The following is a 17,678-nucleotide window of genomic DNA, read 5'->3' as shown; positions in this document are numbered from 1 at the left end:
TAGTTTTGGAGTGAAGCAGTGATAACCAACCTTAGGATAATGCTGAAGAAAACAGAAAAAAAATACACAGCCAAGAACTATATGGATCAATAAAAGGCAAGACAAGAATCTAGAAATGACTCCAATACTTTACATGTAATAATAACGAAAAAAGGTGTGCTATTGAACTAAAACCAGAAAAATGACATGTTCAATAAATATTGATATTATAATATAGTCCTTTGAAAGGAATTGAAATGCTTGAAATGAATTAGAATAATCACAGTTTCAATAATAAAGGATTAAGAGAAATTAGAAAATACAATTTTCTATTCTGTCATTTATTTTATTATAGCGTACCTAAAATGCCTTTTAATATTAACTTATAATCCATAACTATTTGCAATTTGTTATACAGTTAGTTCCTATTCACTAACTGTGACCTTGGGAAGGAGACATAAAGGTGTGAAGGAGCCCCTCCACTTACATCACCTTGTCTGATGCCAATATCCCTTCCCCATTTACTAGTACTCACAGTTCTAACTCTGAACTTCACAAGTCATCGCATATGGTGAATCTGCACAGGTGGCACCTCTTTGGAAAGTCTCCCTTTCCCTGTCTACATGGGGAACAGTGTTATCCGTCCACTGTTCAACTCCTTCCTCAGGCCATGTTCAAATTGAGACTAGGTGGGACTGACCACTTGACTGGCAGATGGGATCTGAGCTCTCCTGGACACTCTTACACAGCCTTGGTTATTTACCCACATCCTCGTGGCCACAGCTAAGCCTATTAAAAAGCCACCGTGTTTGTGGAATTGAGACAACTTCATTGCATTTGCATTAGACCAAGTGTCCATCATTGAAGGGAAACACACACACAAAATACACTCTTCCTTGAACAGGAAAAATAGTTCGTACAGACAATTTTACTTCCCCAGTTTACCTATTTGGTTTAAAGACAGAACAACAGGAACACTTTTCCAGGTTTAAAAGTGAGCGAAAGAGGGCACGGGGCAGAGCATAGGAGACTCTCACAGGAGGTGGAGTGTTCAAAGAGCTAGAACATTCATCTTGCTTCTAGGAATGAAAAGTGGCCTAGTGCCTACTCTGGCTCTTCAAATGGAACTGGGGAATAGTGGGATATATACTTGGCCAATACTAGTTTAAATAATTCAAGGGATCCAACAGTTCTTGGATGTTTACATGATAAATTTAAAATATAATCCCTATTTAAGGTTTGTAAAGAGAACAAGCACCAGATTAATAAAAGACCTTATGACAGTATGAAGTCTACTAGCTGCATATAAAATATTAATTAAATTTTGAACAAATTGATAAAATAATTCCTGAAAATGAGATTGTATTAGTAGTTTCTCACCTAAAAACTAGATACACATATAATGCCATGTCACAAAAATAGTTAAACATTCTTGAATATAAGTAAATTAAGTTCAAAAGAATTTTTGAAATCTTTGAGCAGCAGTGTACCTTACTGCATTGCTTTTATTTTAGACAACAAAACAAAATATTTTACCAACAGTTGGCCAATCCTATTTATTTTAACTTCTTACATAGATTTTCACCAGCTGAGCTACAACAGCAGCTGTCCACTGGAAATAACTACAGAAATGTTTTGCCCATTGGCCCAAAATCAAACATATGTTTTCCTATAACAACTGAAATATAACTTTTTTTGATATGTGTTAATTATCTAGAAGAGTTAATTACAGAGCTTTACACCTGGACTGTCAGACTGACATAAAATCCCAGCCTCTTCAGAGTGGGGATTTTCATTTATATTTCAATTTTTAGTGTTTCCAATATTTGAGATAATAATTCCTTTTGACACTTTTTAAAATTTAACATTTATTAAAGATCATGTCTAAACAGGGCTGAGGGATTAAGTAGCTCATTTTCCCCATATCTAATCAGTGTCAGGAGCTACTTAAAAAACACCCACAGACAGCCTTCAGTTTGGATGATAATGATTTGCTTGGCACTCAGATGGGAGGCATTATGGGCTTCACAACTTACCTTGCTTTGTTTGAATAAATTTTTCAAGCATTTCAATTAATACAAATTAAAAAACTGATAATGTAACAAGCTTTCAACATTTTGCTTTCTGTTTTCAAGTTTATCTATATTATTTTCAGTATGTGGAGTGCTTATTTGGTTTGCTTGCAAAGGCTTTCAGTTAAAATTAAGGTTTCATTACTGAAATAATCAACGAAGAGGCACAGTCATCTCTCCAAATAGGTCACTTAAAATGAGTAAAAATTTGGCCAGTGTGCCTATTGTCATAGAGCTATGGATAGGGTGTGGTTCACTCAGAGAATAGAATTGATGGAGTATGATTACACATGTCATCAGTAGGCCCCAAGATTATGATACCTACAAATAAATTCACATCCTCTCTTCCTAAAATTAAAACACACACACACACACACACACACACACACACACACACGCGCGCGATGGTTCCATGTGGCCATTCAGTTTGTCTAATACATTTTTCCTTCAAAGTAGACATAGCTTCTCAGTAATCTCTGTGAAGTTGCCATATAGAAAATAAAAATAAAATGTTACCTTCTGTATAGTAATGATTCCTTCCTGTGTATCTTTGTCAACAGAAATCTTGAAAATCCCCAATCCATCACCATCCACAATTTTGTATTCCATTTCAGCATTAGCCCCTATATCTGCATCAGCAGCTTTAATCCTGGCCACAACAGAGGCTACTGGCAATGACTCGGGGACATTATATTGGTAAGATCCTGCGAAAAGTCAAACAAAAATGAGCCAAACCTTACACCAAGCTAACAGAGGGGAAACAAGTAACTAGTTGGCTATTGTGCATCATCTTTGCTTAATTTGTGTGGTTTTTTATTAAATAATGAAGACACTAAGCAATATGAGACTAGTTTCATTTAGTCTCAAGATATTTCAGGAGGATGATTAGATAATAATGAGTATGTGTCAGCAGAAACATATGGCCTGAGAAGAGGCAAGAAAAGAATCTCCATTCCTGTATTTCTAGTGGTAGGAACTATGCTACTTTAAATACCAAAATACATTTAAAATAATTATACAGTTAATTCATATATAATCATTGAATGTAAACAACTCAGCTATAATTAATATAATGTAAGTATTAAAAAATAAAAATAGTATAGCTTAGGCTTCACATCGGCAAATACAAGCCTCAACAGTTCCAACTTCTTAATGTTGGAATTTACATAATAACTTCTTTTACTAACAAAGTTTCAGAAAACTGGACAAGAAAGTTTATGAAAAACAGTATTAGTCTTGTTTTAGTTCATAAATTTACCAAGCATGAGAAATAATTCTGTGGGTTGTATGCAGGACTGACGGGGGTACAATGATACCAGAGCAGAGGCAGTATCATAGGAACAGGAGGAAAGAGAAGCAAAAAGAAAAGAAAATTTGTCTTAAAAAAAAATTCTCTTACAGAAATTCTTCTTCAATATCCCTCAACTCCAAAAAACGAGAAATTAAAAAGTTAGGGGAACAGATGAAGTGTGTGGACCAACCCTCCAAAGCTATGAAAGTCCTCAGAACAGATGCTCCTTCACTGTTTGCGCTGATCACCTACTGTTTCCCGCTTCCTCCCCCCTAATCCATTTCCTTCAGGTTGCCAAATGTGGTGCATATTCACTTTCTTACACAGAAGAAGGTTTCTCTCTGAGAGGACTATGTAAAGAAAAAATGTATCTATAGGAAACACATTTTAGGCTGAGAGCTGTTGCTGTTTGCAATTTTCTAAATTTTGTGAGGAAGTTACTGATTTTTAAAGAAATTATTACAATATATGCTTATCATTTTTTGAGTGACTCTTTACACATATCCAGAATTTTCCTTAATAAAATCCAAAAATTTCAAGGTTAGGATAGTAACCAAATGAGAGAGAAAAATCCCAGCAAAAACTGAAAAATCTAATGACACAACCTTGGCTTCCTTCACTTTAATAAGTAGGAGAAGATCCAATGAGCTAGAAAAGCTGTGCTCTATCTTATCAAATCTTGAGGACTGAAACCACAAAAATTCTAAGCATCACTTTTTACCTCTGTAGGCTTAAAGAGAAACACTTAAATTTATTCTGAGCCCAATATAATTACATTAATGTGTGTATATTTTTAATCCTACAATCCTCACCTCCCCCTTTATAAGCCATCAAGGGGATAGGTTTAAGGATAGGTTCATTTTTTAAAAAGAAAAACTTAGGATATAAATGTTATGGTTGTTGTTTGGTTTTTGTTTTTGTGTGTTTTTTTTTTTTTGGCCAGGATGTATTAAAATGTTGGCTTTATAATATAAATATTAAAAATATATAAAATGAAAATGAAATATCTAAAGAAGCAAGCAGTATTTGAAAGAAAACATAGTGGCATTCATATCTGCAGAGAAAGCCTCTTTGCTTGCCATTATTCGCTCCTAAGGTCTTTGTGTAAGGAAGCTTACTTCCCCATTTCTATCAAACAAGCATTTTAGAGACATTGTAGTCTGTAAAATTTCATTACATCCTTGAACATTCTAAAGAAGCACCACATACACTTAACAAAAGAGGGGGGGAAAGGAAACTGAAAGAGAGCAAGATAAAATGCTTTTTTATAATCAGAACATCTCTACATACAGAATTTTTTTAATCTTTTTTTTTTGTTAAGTCAAAAGCCATTTTGCTCAAAGAAACAAAATTGAGGGCCTGTAGTTTTCTGGTTCTTTAAACTGATTTCTTTTTGGAACACCGAGTGTTCGCCCAAGAAAGATGTGGTAGAACTAGAAAGGATTGTTCAATGTGCGTGAAGTGGTTAAAAAAAGGAGGGGAATAAGACATGGAAGAGCTCAGGAATCTCCTACTTTGCCTTTCTAATAATATAAAGCATTATTTTATATTACTCATTGCAACGATCATGTAAATTACAGAATGTTTAAAAATGTCTTAGAATAAAATGGTTAATACACCCGGCCAGTGTGGCTCAGTGGTTGAGTGTCTGACAGGAAGTTATGGTTCAATCCCAAGTCAGGGTACACACCCGGACTGCAGGCTGGACCCTCAGTGGGGGGTGTATAGGAGGCAGCAATCAATGATTCTCTCTCAGCACTGATGTTCCTATCTCTCTTTCCCTCTCCCTTCCTCTCTGAAATCAATAAAAATGTATTTATTTTTTAAAAAGGTTAATATGTAAACAAAGAAAATAAAGTTTAATATTCAGATAATGTGAATGAAGAAGAACCATGTATTTTAGAGAGAAATAACAGATATATGATTGCTTTTATTTATTTTCAATATCCTCCTTATTCTATATTTTTGAATTAAAATCATGCCCCTGATAAAACAAAATTGTAGAAGAGTATAGTAATAGCAAATTATTTGTTTGAGAAGAATTTGAAAAAAAATATTTATAAAGACATTTTTATAGATGGGCAAGGAAAGTGCGCACACCTGGCGCCATTTAACAAAATAGCGTGCTTACTTCGAGGAAAGCGAGGTGGGTTATCGTTGACATCAGTGAGGGTCACGGTGACGGACGTGGTTCCTGAGAGTCCTCCGTTTTGACCAACCATATCCTTTGCCTGAATAACAAGCAAATACTGGTCTTTAGCCTCTCTATCCATGTTTGGAAGGGCGGTCTTGATGACTCCTGTAAAATTTCAAATCCCAGTAAAAGGCATCACGATTCACTGAATTCATATGAGTGAAGAACACTGACAAAGGTCATAAGGCCCTCTTGAGATGTTGCCTTTTGTTGTTTTATTTATTTTTTTAATCATTTTAATGCATATTAAAGACCAAAGGGATATGATAGTTACATACAATATTACAAAACTGAGAAAATGCTGTAATGTGGATGAGTAGGGCTTTTCAATATTGGACAGAGAGGATTATCTTCAAGTTTTTAGAAATGTGGTTCAGGAAATATCAAGTTATAGAGAAACAAAATTAAATCCGTATCTAGAATAATGGGCAGTCACCTGTACAAGTATATGACAATAAACCCATCCTTTTCTTATCTTTCACACTCTCCAACAACTAAATTCCAGGTGATGTGAAATCACCATGACACCTTCAACTATGATCTCTACTATCCATTTTTCATAAAAATAATGGAAACATTCTACAAAGAAAACACTGAGAGTTGTTCATGTTTAATAAACGAAACACCATTTCAAACTGTGGCTTTGATGTTGGGTGATATTATATCTATAGGTCTGAGGAAAATTACCAAAAATAAGATGACTATGCTAATGGCATCAACAGCACTAAAAATATTGGCATGTTTTGTTGTTATTTCTAATCAGTTGCATTTAGTATTGATATCCCTCAATAATTTAGATGGATGATGAATTGATTTCAGAATTTCATGTTGCTTGATTGGGAAATTTGACTCAATAATCATTGTAGTGAATAAGTTATTTTATATTAATAACTATATGATTTAATTATTATGTAAGCATATTAGGCAGTAATATCTAATTATGAGGTAGAATTTAGTTTAACTATGTTATATATAAATATATAAAATGGCATATATACCTAATATACTTAGTATATGTACATCTAGTTAATATTAATGAAAATGTATTTGTTTAATAGTGGTCTATAGAGACCTTGAAACTAGCAATATAAGATCTTTATTAATTAGATATTAGGAATCCAGAGTCCTACTTAATCATTTCTTGCACTTTCATTTTCTCCAACAAAGACAATGTCTGACCTAAGCACCTAGGACACTTTTGTTTATTGACTTACTTTGAAAAAAATGTCTAATATATTTTATTAAAATATATTAAATATTCTAACTTTTAGGAACAAGTCCGAATTTAAATCCTCTCTGACTCCTCAGGCAGAAGAAGTCTTGTGTCATGGACTTTTCATGAGAGAAACTGGGTTTTATGATAGAGGATGTGTCTTTAGAAAGAAAACAATTATATACAAATTTGGATAAATATCCTTTTTGCCTCATGTCCAGCATAAAAATGGTTTCATATCCTCCAAAATTTTGTATTTAATTTTAAATTGTTTAAAGGCTGTTTCTTCAGTGGTCTGCATGTCTTACATTTTAGCTCTAAGTATCACTTATAAGCCTAGGTCCGTGGTCGGCAAACTGCGGCTCGCGAGCCACATGTGGCTCTTTGGCCCCTTGAGTGTGGCTAGTCCTAAGCCTTAGGAGTACCCTAATTAAGTTAATAACAATGTACCTACCTATATAGTTTAAGTTTAAAAAATTTGGCTCTCAAAAGAAATTTCAATCGTTGTACTGTTGATATTTGGCTCTGTTTACTAATGAGTTTGCCGACCACTGGCCTAAGTAATAATATACTAGTCCGGCCCTATACTTCACAATATTCTATAGTTCAACAACTGTTCTTGGGATTGGAAACAGATGAGAAAAGCGTTTCAATATTTAAGAATGACTTAAGCAATGAATTATGGGTTCCTAAGATTCCAAGTGAGATAACAGTCAAACTATCTTAAGTAACCACATTTTTGCTTAGATCTGAGCACTAGCTATCAAATACACACACACCAACAATAAAATCTATATGTTAAGCATTTAAATTATACTTTAATTAGGCCAGTTTTTGTTATTGTTGTTTTTAGTGATCACTTATTCTAATGTACTGTGTTGGACACTGTTGCACAATTATTGTGATAGAGAGAGGTCCACAGCATCTCAACATGTCAGCAAAGGAAACACTATAGCCTCATTCCCTCAGAGACTGACTTAGAGACATTTATTTTTAAAGAAAATATAGAATTATTAGGAGAGAAGTCCAGTAGTCAAAGTCACTCACTTATTTTTCACACCTCTAATTGTCTCTTTATAAGCAATCCTATAAATAACACTTTCCCAAAGCAAAAATCATGACATAAGTTTGCAAAGTAATGCAGATGGCAAAGGTAATTTCTCAATACCTCAAATATTAAACATATTTTTGACAAGAATAAAATAATTGGGAGAGAATTGAATTTAAATAGGGACACTCAAAAAATGATAGATTTATAGTCCTATGACTTTTGCTAGTTCTTCGCTTTTATGTGTAAACTGTCGACATTTGGAAAAGAAGTCTCAGATGCTGGATTTGACTTGCATTTTGCTATGTATTTTATAGACACGCATGCACACGGCAAGTCCTTAACATTATAGCTCTGAAGTGGTAAAGGCCAATCCTGCTAGTCGGATCCCTACAGTTCTGTGAGAGTTTATGCAAGACAATACTATTTAATTTCAATAATCAATACTTTTCAGCTACTCTAATGAGAAGAATATGTCCTGCAGTTCTCTAGAAAAGAGACTGGATAAGATTTGGGGCTTTCTGAATAATTCTTCACCTGACCCAGTAACCCAGAACTTTTCATGTATTTATAATCCATGTTCACAAAAAAAGTACTGTGCATATGAAACATACATTTATCACTGTTACTGTTCAGCAACAGCACAGTGTTTGGTTGGAAATAAAATTTTAGATGATTCTCTAATGTTCTACCAGTCATGGGGTTTGTTTTTGCATGTTCTGTTACCATGGAATCTTCTGAAGAATTTATGCATGTACCACCCCAGGGTAGGGAATCAAACAATGTTGGTGCCTGCAATCTGCTCAGTCATGCTTTGGATTAGTCTCAGGAGTCTGTACTATCACATGACCCAGGGAATATGTGGCTGAAGATATTCATGCTATACAGGTGCAATATACATTAGGCATGCAAGGTGAATCTCCTCCTAATAATTTATATTTATTTCTAAATTTTCTGTCTGTGCCTTATATGATTGGGTCTGTCTACCTTTTGGTGAAGCATATAATAGAACCATAAGAAGATAGAGAAGAGCCAATAGTAAAGATGAAAGCTTCTGGAACATCAAAGAATTCCAGAGCTGGCATCAAATAAAGAGACTGAGGAAGAGACTTGCGTAAGCTGAGAGGGGAGGTTGGCAGCCCTGACACGCATGAGGCACCTCCACACCATGAGCCATGCCACAGAATGGATCACGTGTAAGGGCAGTGGGAGGGGGGTTCTGTTATGGCTATATTACTTACATAAAATTATGAGGTAACAAATATACATGTAATGTACAAGGTGGGACAAAGGTAGGTTTTCAGCAGTGAGTACACCAAACACAGAGTTTATCCTTGTATTATCACTTACTAATTATTGTATTATTTTCCGTATGAACGACTGTAAACTACTTTTGCCCCACCCAGCATAACACAGGAACCAAGTAGTCACACCTCTATGTCTATAAAAGAACTGCGACATGACAGGTGATATTTAACACTCAATCCACTGTCCAGGGCCAGCTCCGTGGTCTTGTGACCTGTGCAGTCACACTGGTCCCAGGCTGGGTTTCTTGCTCTGCTGATGACATCCTGAAATCCTACTAATTTTAGAACAAGACACCTGCACTTTCATTTTGGACTGCATACTAAGTAGCCAATCCTGCCATATGTGAAAGACAACAAAACAGGGGGTCTGTTTGCTTGCAGGTTTACAGAATAGGTGAACACTCTGAAATAACCTCAGTCTCTCAGTAAATTGGGGGACACTGTGAAGATAGGTGACAGGAATCTCTTAGTTTACTACGACGTTATCTTGTTTCCAGTGTGTTCTATTTGCTTGTTGCAGTCAATTGTCAACATCGGTTTTTGCAGGTACTCTCATTCCTGTTTTATGAAGGGAAAAATAAGGTAGGAAGTACAGTTCCCTTTGGTCATTGGGCCTGTAAGTGGTGCTACGAAGAACCATGAGCTAGAGGTTTCAGCAATGCTCAGTTATTGATATGTGATCCATAAATAGTAATAGTGATTAATAGTGATTATTAATATGATCCTTGTTAATAAACTTATTTTTTTTTCTTTTTAAAAAATAAATTGGAAGTTAAAAAACTTAGAAATGTACCTAATATTGATTTCCTGGTCCTTTTTAAAAAATTTTTTTACATATCTTGAGTTAGCATATATTCAGCATGGTTTTTTTTCTGTCAGAAATGTTACTTTCTTCTCAAAGACTCTTAAATTTAGAGATTTAGAAATAATGTTATTTTCTCACAGAGAATAATACCAATACCAACTAAGGAAGCCTACCTCAAATTAATTTACATGTCTTCATGCTCTTAAGTACTAAAAATTGTCCATTTTTGTCAGAAAAATACATTTGGGGGGTAAAAAGTACATTCTCCATCTTATGAATTAGCAAAGAGGGTAAAAATTCCCAGAAGAGCTCTGCACTAATAACTTCAGATGGGAAGTCCCAATGATTAGAGCCCTAAAAACTCTAAACAAAATAAAGTCAAACTCTCTTCATCTCTGGTCATACAAAAGCCCTTAGATTCTGAAATTAAACTTAAGTTTGAAGTACTAATAATATGATCCCATGCAATAGATTACTGCCCAGTTAATCAACCAGGGAGACCTTACCTACACAGGGCTTATGAAAAACCTGTTAGCTTACAACAGAGTTAAAATCAAAAGCCTACCATTAAGAGAAGCAAAATATTTAACCCTTGGAATTAGTACATGCTATTTTTAGAGCGCTTATATAATACAAGAGTATATAATTTGTTAGCAAAATGTCAGAAACTTGTCAATGTCTTTCCAGGCTATAAAGAGTAGATAGAGAAGAGAATGGGTGGGTGTTTGAATTTAAGTTCTCAGGTCTATCCTGAAATCAACCACAAATATGCTTTCTACATTCACAGGCTTCATATCATGAATAGAATACTTTCAATTGCTTCTCCTTTAGTACTTGCTTAATCACAACTATTTCTTCTCTACTAGACTTTGCAAGTGGCGTTAAAACTCCACCACTAAATATACAATGCAGTCTCTGAAAATTCTAATGAATGACAGGCTAGGATTAAATTCACATCTCTGTTCATGCATGATTACAACTGCCATTCTCAAAAGACATTTAAAATTTTTATCCCCCGCAGTGATTTGAGAATGAATTAAAATTGTCATTTTCTTTTAAATATGGAAAACAGGGTAAGTGGAATTAAAAATTCATTTAGAATCATAGGTACTATCAAATATTCATAATCATAAGCATGGCTATTTGAAGAATTCTCTGTGATAAAGGCAAAATTCTTAAAACATAAGGAACTTTTGGATTTTCACAGCGATGAAGAGAATCCATGGCACACGCCAACCATCTTCACACCCACCCACTCTTCCTTCCACACTGAGCCAGAAAAGAAGAATTGATAAAATATTATTTTATAACTGATAGAGTGCTCCAAATTATACTCTTACTTCATGTAAACTGTATCAGCTTAAAAGCAAAACACAGCATCTAGCCAAACAGCCACATATTCTATCTAGGCAATCCTGTAACTCATATTTTTTTGGCTCTTAATATTAAAAATAGTCATTTAAGTTAGTCTTTGATTTAGCAGAATTCATCCTATCTGTGATATTTAAACTAATTTCCCTAAGAAATCTGGCCTCTGAAGAATAAACTGAACTTACCACTGATTTGGCTGCATAGCAGGCAGAGTTCTTCTTGAGAGTTAAATTTCACTGTGTATAATTCCTCTGTGAATTAATTAAAGAATGGAGCCCAGCCTGCATGGCTCAGTGGTTGAGCGATGGTTCAATTCCCGGTCAGGGCACATGCCTGGGTTGCAAGCTCGATCCCTAGTGTGGGACGTGCAGGAGGCAGCCGATTGATGATCCTCTCTCATCATTGATGTTTCTGTCTCTCCCTCCCTCTCCCTTCCTCTCTAAAACCAATAGAAAATGTATTTTTTTAAAAAAGAATAGAAACAAAAAATAAAATTATAGGTAAATAATCAAAATTTTCTTATACAGTCAGGAGATAGTAGTGGAAATAGTTTTAATATAAAATATCTCATAATTAGGAATACTGAAAAATATTTTTAAATGTTCTTAATAGGTGCTATTGACTTTATAAATAATATGCTACTTATTACCATAATATGCATATTGAAAAAAGCACCATAAAATGGTATCAGTGCCAACTATATGGAGTAAAAATCACTAATATTGATTCTATGCCAAGGTAGACATGTTGACTTTCTGAGGAGTGTTGCATTTCAAGTTTTACCTGTCTTGGGTTCCACCGAGAAATAGGGCTGTCCTTGCAGAATACTGTAGACCACGCGGGCGCTGTTGCCATATGTAGGATCATCAGCATCGGTTGCTGTCACTTGTACCACTGAGGTCCCTACATGCCAACCCAAAAACCAATGAATTAAAAACTTCCGATGCCACAAAACGTAAACACTCACAAAAGTCTGATGATTCTGCACTAGATTTGTTTTTAATTTTGCATTTTTCTTGTTTCAAGGCACATTAGAATTTGATAGAAGTATGATAAATACTCATTAAGCCCTCAGAAATATTTAAGGGGCACGAAAATAGGTTGGCAAAAATATAAGATTGATGATGCCTATTAGACTGGGATATACTCTGAATTGGATGGGACTCAAATTTTTGGCATCTCATCCATCAGGGCCAGGTAACAAGTTTTTAGCAGCAGCAATCTCTCTAAGTCTCAATCACTGTCCAGGAGGCAGCCTGACAAGCAAGAGCATCTGAACACTGAAATCATGAAGGGGAACTCACTGCTGCAGCTGAGCTAGCCCGGACAGAAACAGAAACTCCATTAATTGAATAAAGAATATTGGATTATCTCACTATCATTTTAATCTCCAGGTCCAATGAAATATGCCAGTCAGGGAAAGACAAATACCATGTGATCTCCCTCACATGTGGAATCTAATGAACAAAATAAACCAACAAACAAAATAGAAACAGAAGCATGGATGGGCACATGGAACAGAAGTGCAGCTGTCAGAGAGGAGGGAGGCTGGGGACTGGATGAAAGAAGGTGAAAGAATTAAGCAGAAAAAAAACCACATATATATTCTATAACACACAGACACAGACAACAGTGTGGTGATAGCCAGAGGGTAAGGGGGGGTGGTTAGGAGGAGGTGGACAAAGGCGGGGAGAATGAGGATGGAAACAGACTTTGCTTTGGGCAATATAGTATGCAGTGTGCAGATGATGTTTTGCTGAGTTGTACACTTGAAACCTGTATGGTTCTATGTCACTCCAATAAATTCCACTATAAAAGAATATTGGATTAATATTTAACCAGGTATTAGTTGGCTCTTCTATCTCTTTAGTAATAGTTTTATTTATTTTTTTATTTGTTTCTACTAATTGATTTAAAGCAAAAGCATGAAATGGAAATTTCAACCAAACTCCCAAAGGAGGAAAAACATGGCAATTTTAATAACTGTTTTATTAGTTGTTTTTCTACAATTCATAAGACAGATGTCATATTGCTTCTTCATTTTATCACATATCTACCTATTCCCTAGAGAAAGCATTTAGTGTGCTCTGTTCTTTTTATTTCCATTTGGGATGTAATCTTAAAAACATCAGATATGTTTTCTTAGTTTCTATATTAAGCACTTGTTATTTTATCAATTATGCTCTATCTGATGGGGATGGAACAGATCATCTTTTTAATGTGTTTTTCTAAGGTTCAAGTTTGGCTCTAATAATTTCTTTAAAATATGGCATTTTTCATCTAACATTTATTTTAGATGTATTCATACATAGATCCCCCTTTCTAAATGCCTTAAATAAGTCATTAATGTCCATTTTGTAATAAATCTATTCTTTTCTTCACACTACGATTGCCTTTAGCAATTCCATTTTCTTTAAAATTAGGTTGAAATTATGAAGTAAAATAGATGGTGCTGTCCTTTTTTTATGCTAATGATTTGTTTTGCTTGCTTTCTTTTTTCTTTTATGATCTTGGGTGAGTGTGCCCTGTGAATGCCTCCTAAGACCAAATAATAAAAAATGTATATTTGAAAACCGTTTTAAGAATTAAATTTTATTTTACAATGTTAGACTCAATGACATTGATGTTATCTATTTTCTATATAATGCACCATCTAACAGAACTATTCATTCTGATAATATTAGTATTGATTTTCTACTTCATTAGAAAAGAAAACAACTTTAAAGAAACAAAATGATGAAAAGTATACTTCAGGAAATTTGGTTGTGTACTATATATATTCTTCTAAAGTGTTTATTACAGTATACACAGACATATTCTCAAATAACTTTAAATTTTCCATGCTTTTTTTATGCTCTTCTGGCAACGAATAAACAATCCTAAGGGCTAGCAAGTATTTTAAATCTTACAATTAGTCAGCATGTAATGAAAAAAAAAATAGCCCTCAATATTAAACACTGAAAACTTGTGTTATATATATATACACCATACTGCTTAGTAGTTATCATAGCTACTTAGTTAGAATAAAATACTCTGATAAACTATGACTAAAAATCCATATAACCTATTTTACATAGAACTTCATTATTCTTATTTCAAATGTTGATATTAACTCAGTGATCACAATTAGTGTCAATTAAATCCTGAAGGCATTAGAAACTCATTTTCCAACAAGTTCTGAACTTGTTGGAATCAATCAAAAAAACTAAAATAACTTAAGGTGTGCAAAAAATCATGCGGTTTGGCACCAGAGTGGCACCACTGAAACCAAAGCCACAGGGCATCCGTTAGCCTCTGAAACAAAGAGGAAAACCTTAGCAAGCCAATGAAGAGCACCCACCAAGCCCACGGGAATGATGGGGTTGAACTGAATTGCTCTAACACTCCTCGAAATTCCTGTTTTGCTAAACATTACTATCCTGAGGAGGATAAAGTGCCTTCTATTTCTCTAAAACCTCCAAAATCTTGTTGCTGCTGTCGTCACTGTTGTTTTTGTTATTGTGGTTAAACAACAACAGCATGAAGCACTCTGAAGAGGCAAGCTCTACAGGGCAAGTGTGGAAAAGCTTCTTTGGTCAAAACAATCTGTACACAGAAGCTACTGGAGTGATAATACCACCACTGTGGTTCGGATTTTTCCTGCCCACAAGCATCGATTCCTCTGGCTCATCCTCAATTTGGATTTCTTTGGAATCAAGAGCCACGTGCCCCAAATAAATTTCCCTCTCCCATCCGATAAGAACAGAAATCTTGGGTCACTGAATTCTGATTTCTCCTAAAGGGCACACACAATACACATCTTTGAAATTGCACTTCCCAGCATAGAAAATGCGTTTACTGAATCCTGGATGAATGGAATGACCTTTATTGAAAGTAAAATCACACAGGGTAAAATTTTCCTGTGTTAAAATACAAGTTCAATTATTATTTTAAATAAGCATCCTCCTTTGATATTAACAATAACAGGAAATAAACAAATAAAGCTACTATCTCCATTCCAACCCCATAATGTTTTATTGTTTTGTAAGGTCATCCATATTTAAACTAAATATTGGCTGAAACTATTCCAAAGGTACCTGAATACATTGAGTTTAAAATAGAGCTTAATATTATTTGAAATAAAGTATATACTGGAAGTACTTTACTTTCTATTTTTGCAGAAATGGGGCAATGTCAAAGGGTCTTGGAACAAAACAACCTTCATCATTCTTTCATATATCTCAAACTGAGGATCACTTTCCCATTATTATAAATTCAATATAAAATTCCATGCACTTAAGTTTCTGGAGAAATCAGAAAAAGATTACTGGTGGCATGTGGATGGACCTTTGTCATTCAAGAATACTCTACAGAAGAGACCACCAGATCTAAATGACAGTCTGACTTGCCACTAACAACCTACCTAATACGGTGACCACAGAGAAATGCTTACAATAGTTCATTATCCTACTATCAGGAGAGAGAAAAATAAAAGATCGTCCCACTGCTGTGTCTGCAAAGATTTTCCTTTTTAACTTCTTAAGCATCATTTTAATTATTACTTTTAAATTGAAAGTGACTGTAAAAACTAAGCAATTTCCTGAGAATACTGAGGTAGCTGTGTAAAAGGAAAAACTTGCTAATTTGTCATAAAATAAACTAACATGTTGAATAATAAGTATTCAGGTCTTGATTACTAACAGGTCTCCAACACTCCCCTCACCCTAATTGTTATGTTATGCAAACGTGAATTTTTTTCCAGGACATATGATTTAATTTTAAAGCCAAAGCCCCTAAAATCAGACACTGCACAAGTGCATTGTTTACTCACCCACAGGAGACATTTCGGGAATCCCGGCGGTGTACGGGCCATCCAAGAATTTGGGCTCATTGTCATTGATGTCCTGAATCTTGATGACGAACTCTGACTCGGGCTCCACGGGCTTGTTGGTGAGCCTGTCCAGCGCTTGGGCTCGGAGCGTGTAGTAGGCCTGCTCCTCGCGATCCAGCCTCTTGGTGGCGTGAATATCCCCCGTGTTCTCATCAATAATGAAAATGGAACTTGCCCCTTCGCCTGACAAGATGTATTTGATGGAACCATCTCCTTTATCAACATCAGAGTGAAGCTGGTGAAAAATTCATGTGAGATGAGATTAACTTACAAGGGAGTCAGCAATATGGAGATATGTAAAAATAATTCTTACGTTGGGCAGCCTCACAGACATTTTTTTTTTTTTTGTTCTTGGAAAGATTAGCCGGTGCTCACTGTGCACAGAGGACAGGCTATTAGAGCATGTCTGCTTGTACTCATGAGCAAGACAATTTCATTTCTTCCTGTAAACAGCCTCATCTCCAAAGGTATTTTATGTCTCTACCAAAGTTAAGAACTTGTGGTGTGTTTTTTGTTGCTGTTGTTGTTTTAAATATATTTTTATTGATTTCAGAAAGAAGAAGGGAGAGGGAGAGATTAAAACATCAATGATGAGAGAGAATCATTGATTGGCTCCCTCCTGCACGCCCCCTACTAGGGATCGAGCCTGCAACCCAGGCATGTGCCCTTGACCAGAATCGAACCTGGGACCCTTCAGTCTGCAGGCCAACACTCTATCCGTTGAGCCAAACCAGAGAGGGACGGAACTTGTGGTGTTGTGGTTTTTTTTTAATGGGTCTGTCCTTGCCTGATTTCCTAGTAGACCTCTCCTTCGAACTGAGCAGATATCCAGTAAACACGTATAATGGGTTGATTTGGTCTTCTTCCAAGCAAAGGGACTTGCTATAGAACATTTATTAATCTCGATCTAATAGAGTATGTATTATACTTATAAATACCAGCATTCTTTGAGGCTGCCCCTCCCTCCCACTCCACTCTCTTTTTCATGACTATCAAATATGGATGTATGTCCATCACTAAATCAGCCCCCAGATCCTGTTCTATACTTCAAAATTTGAAGCTGAAAAAAAAAGCCCTGCTCTCTGAAGTAGGAATTTTAAATTAATACATGCCTGAGACTTCAACTAAGCCCTTTCTCCAAATACCAAGAACTGCAATCCGATTTGCATGATTAACCCTGCATCAAGGAGCATGGGTAGTGCGGCCGATTTGCATTTTCTATCTGGGACTGTCTCTTCTGCACGTCAGAACATTATGTTGAACAGAGGAACCTTAGGAAACTCAGAAACAATTACACATTTTTTCTGAACTTCATCACCTGAGAAATCCAGGACTCAACCTGCCTTTTCAACAATCATTCATTCTCTAGAATGGCCACCATTCTGGACTTGGATAAATATGAATGCAAAAACCCGATTTACCAAATAACACAGCTTCCCCCTGTCCTACAGAACTGTGTCTGCATTCTTTAAAAGACGAGGTGCTAAAAATATAAAATATGGCAAACTGCTTCGGAAGGTGCGTGCAG

General features: G+C 35.4%; 1 protein-coding gene across 2 annotated transcripts in view; it reads right to left on the bottom strand.

Moving 5' to 3' along the window:
- Window positions 1-17,678, bottom strand: part of CDH7 (cadherin 7) — a 117,162-nt gene that overhangs the window by 50,053 nt on the left and 49,431 nt on the right. Inside the window, exons 3-6 of one of the 2 annotated variants that reach the window (XM_059706325.1) lie at window positions 16,091-16,385; window positions 12,064-12,183; window positions 5,474-5,641; window positions 2,568-2,755 (exon numbers count right to left, since the gene is read on the bottom strand). In XM_059706325.1, coding sequence (XP_059562308.1) covers window positions 2,568-2,755; window positions 5,474-5,641; window positions 12,064-12,183; window positions 16,091-16,385 — 771 coding nt within the window. The remainder of the gene's footprint in view (window positions 1-2,567; window positions 2,756-5,473; window positions 5,642-12,063; window positions 12,184-16,090; window positions 16,386-17,678) is intronic. The other variant, XM_059706326.1, reaches the window with a different exon arrangement.

Source organism: Myotis daubentonii, chromosome 8 (genome assembly GCF_963259705.1).
Source record: "Myotis daubentonii chromosome 8, mMyoDau2.1, whole genome shotgun sequence".
In the NCBI taxonomy this organism is placed as follows: Eukaryota; Metazoa; Chordata; class Mammalia; order Chiroptera; family Vespertilionidae; genus Myotis; species Myotis daubentonii.
This window is presented reverse-complemented; position numbering and strand designations above follow the sequence as displayed.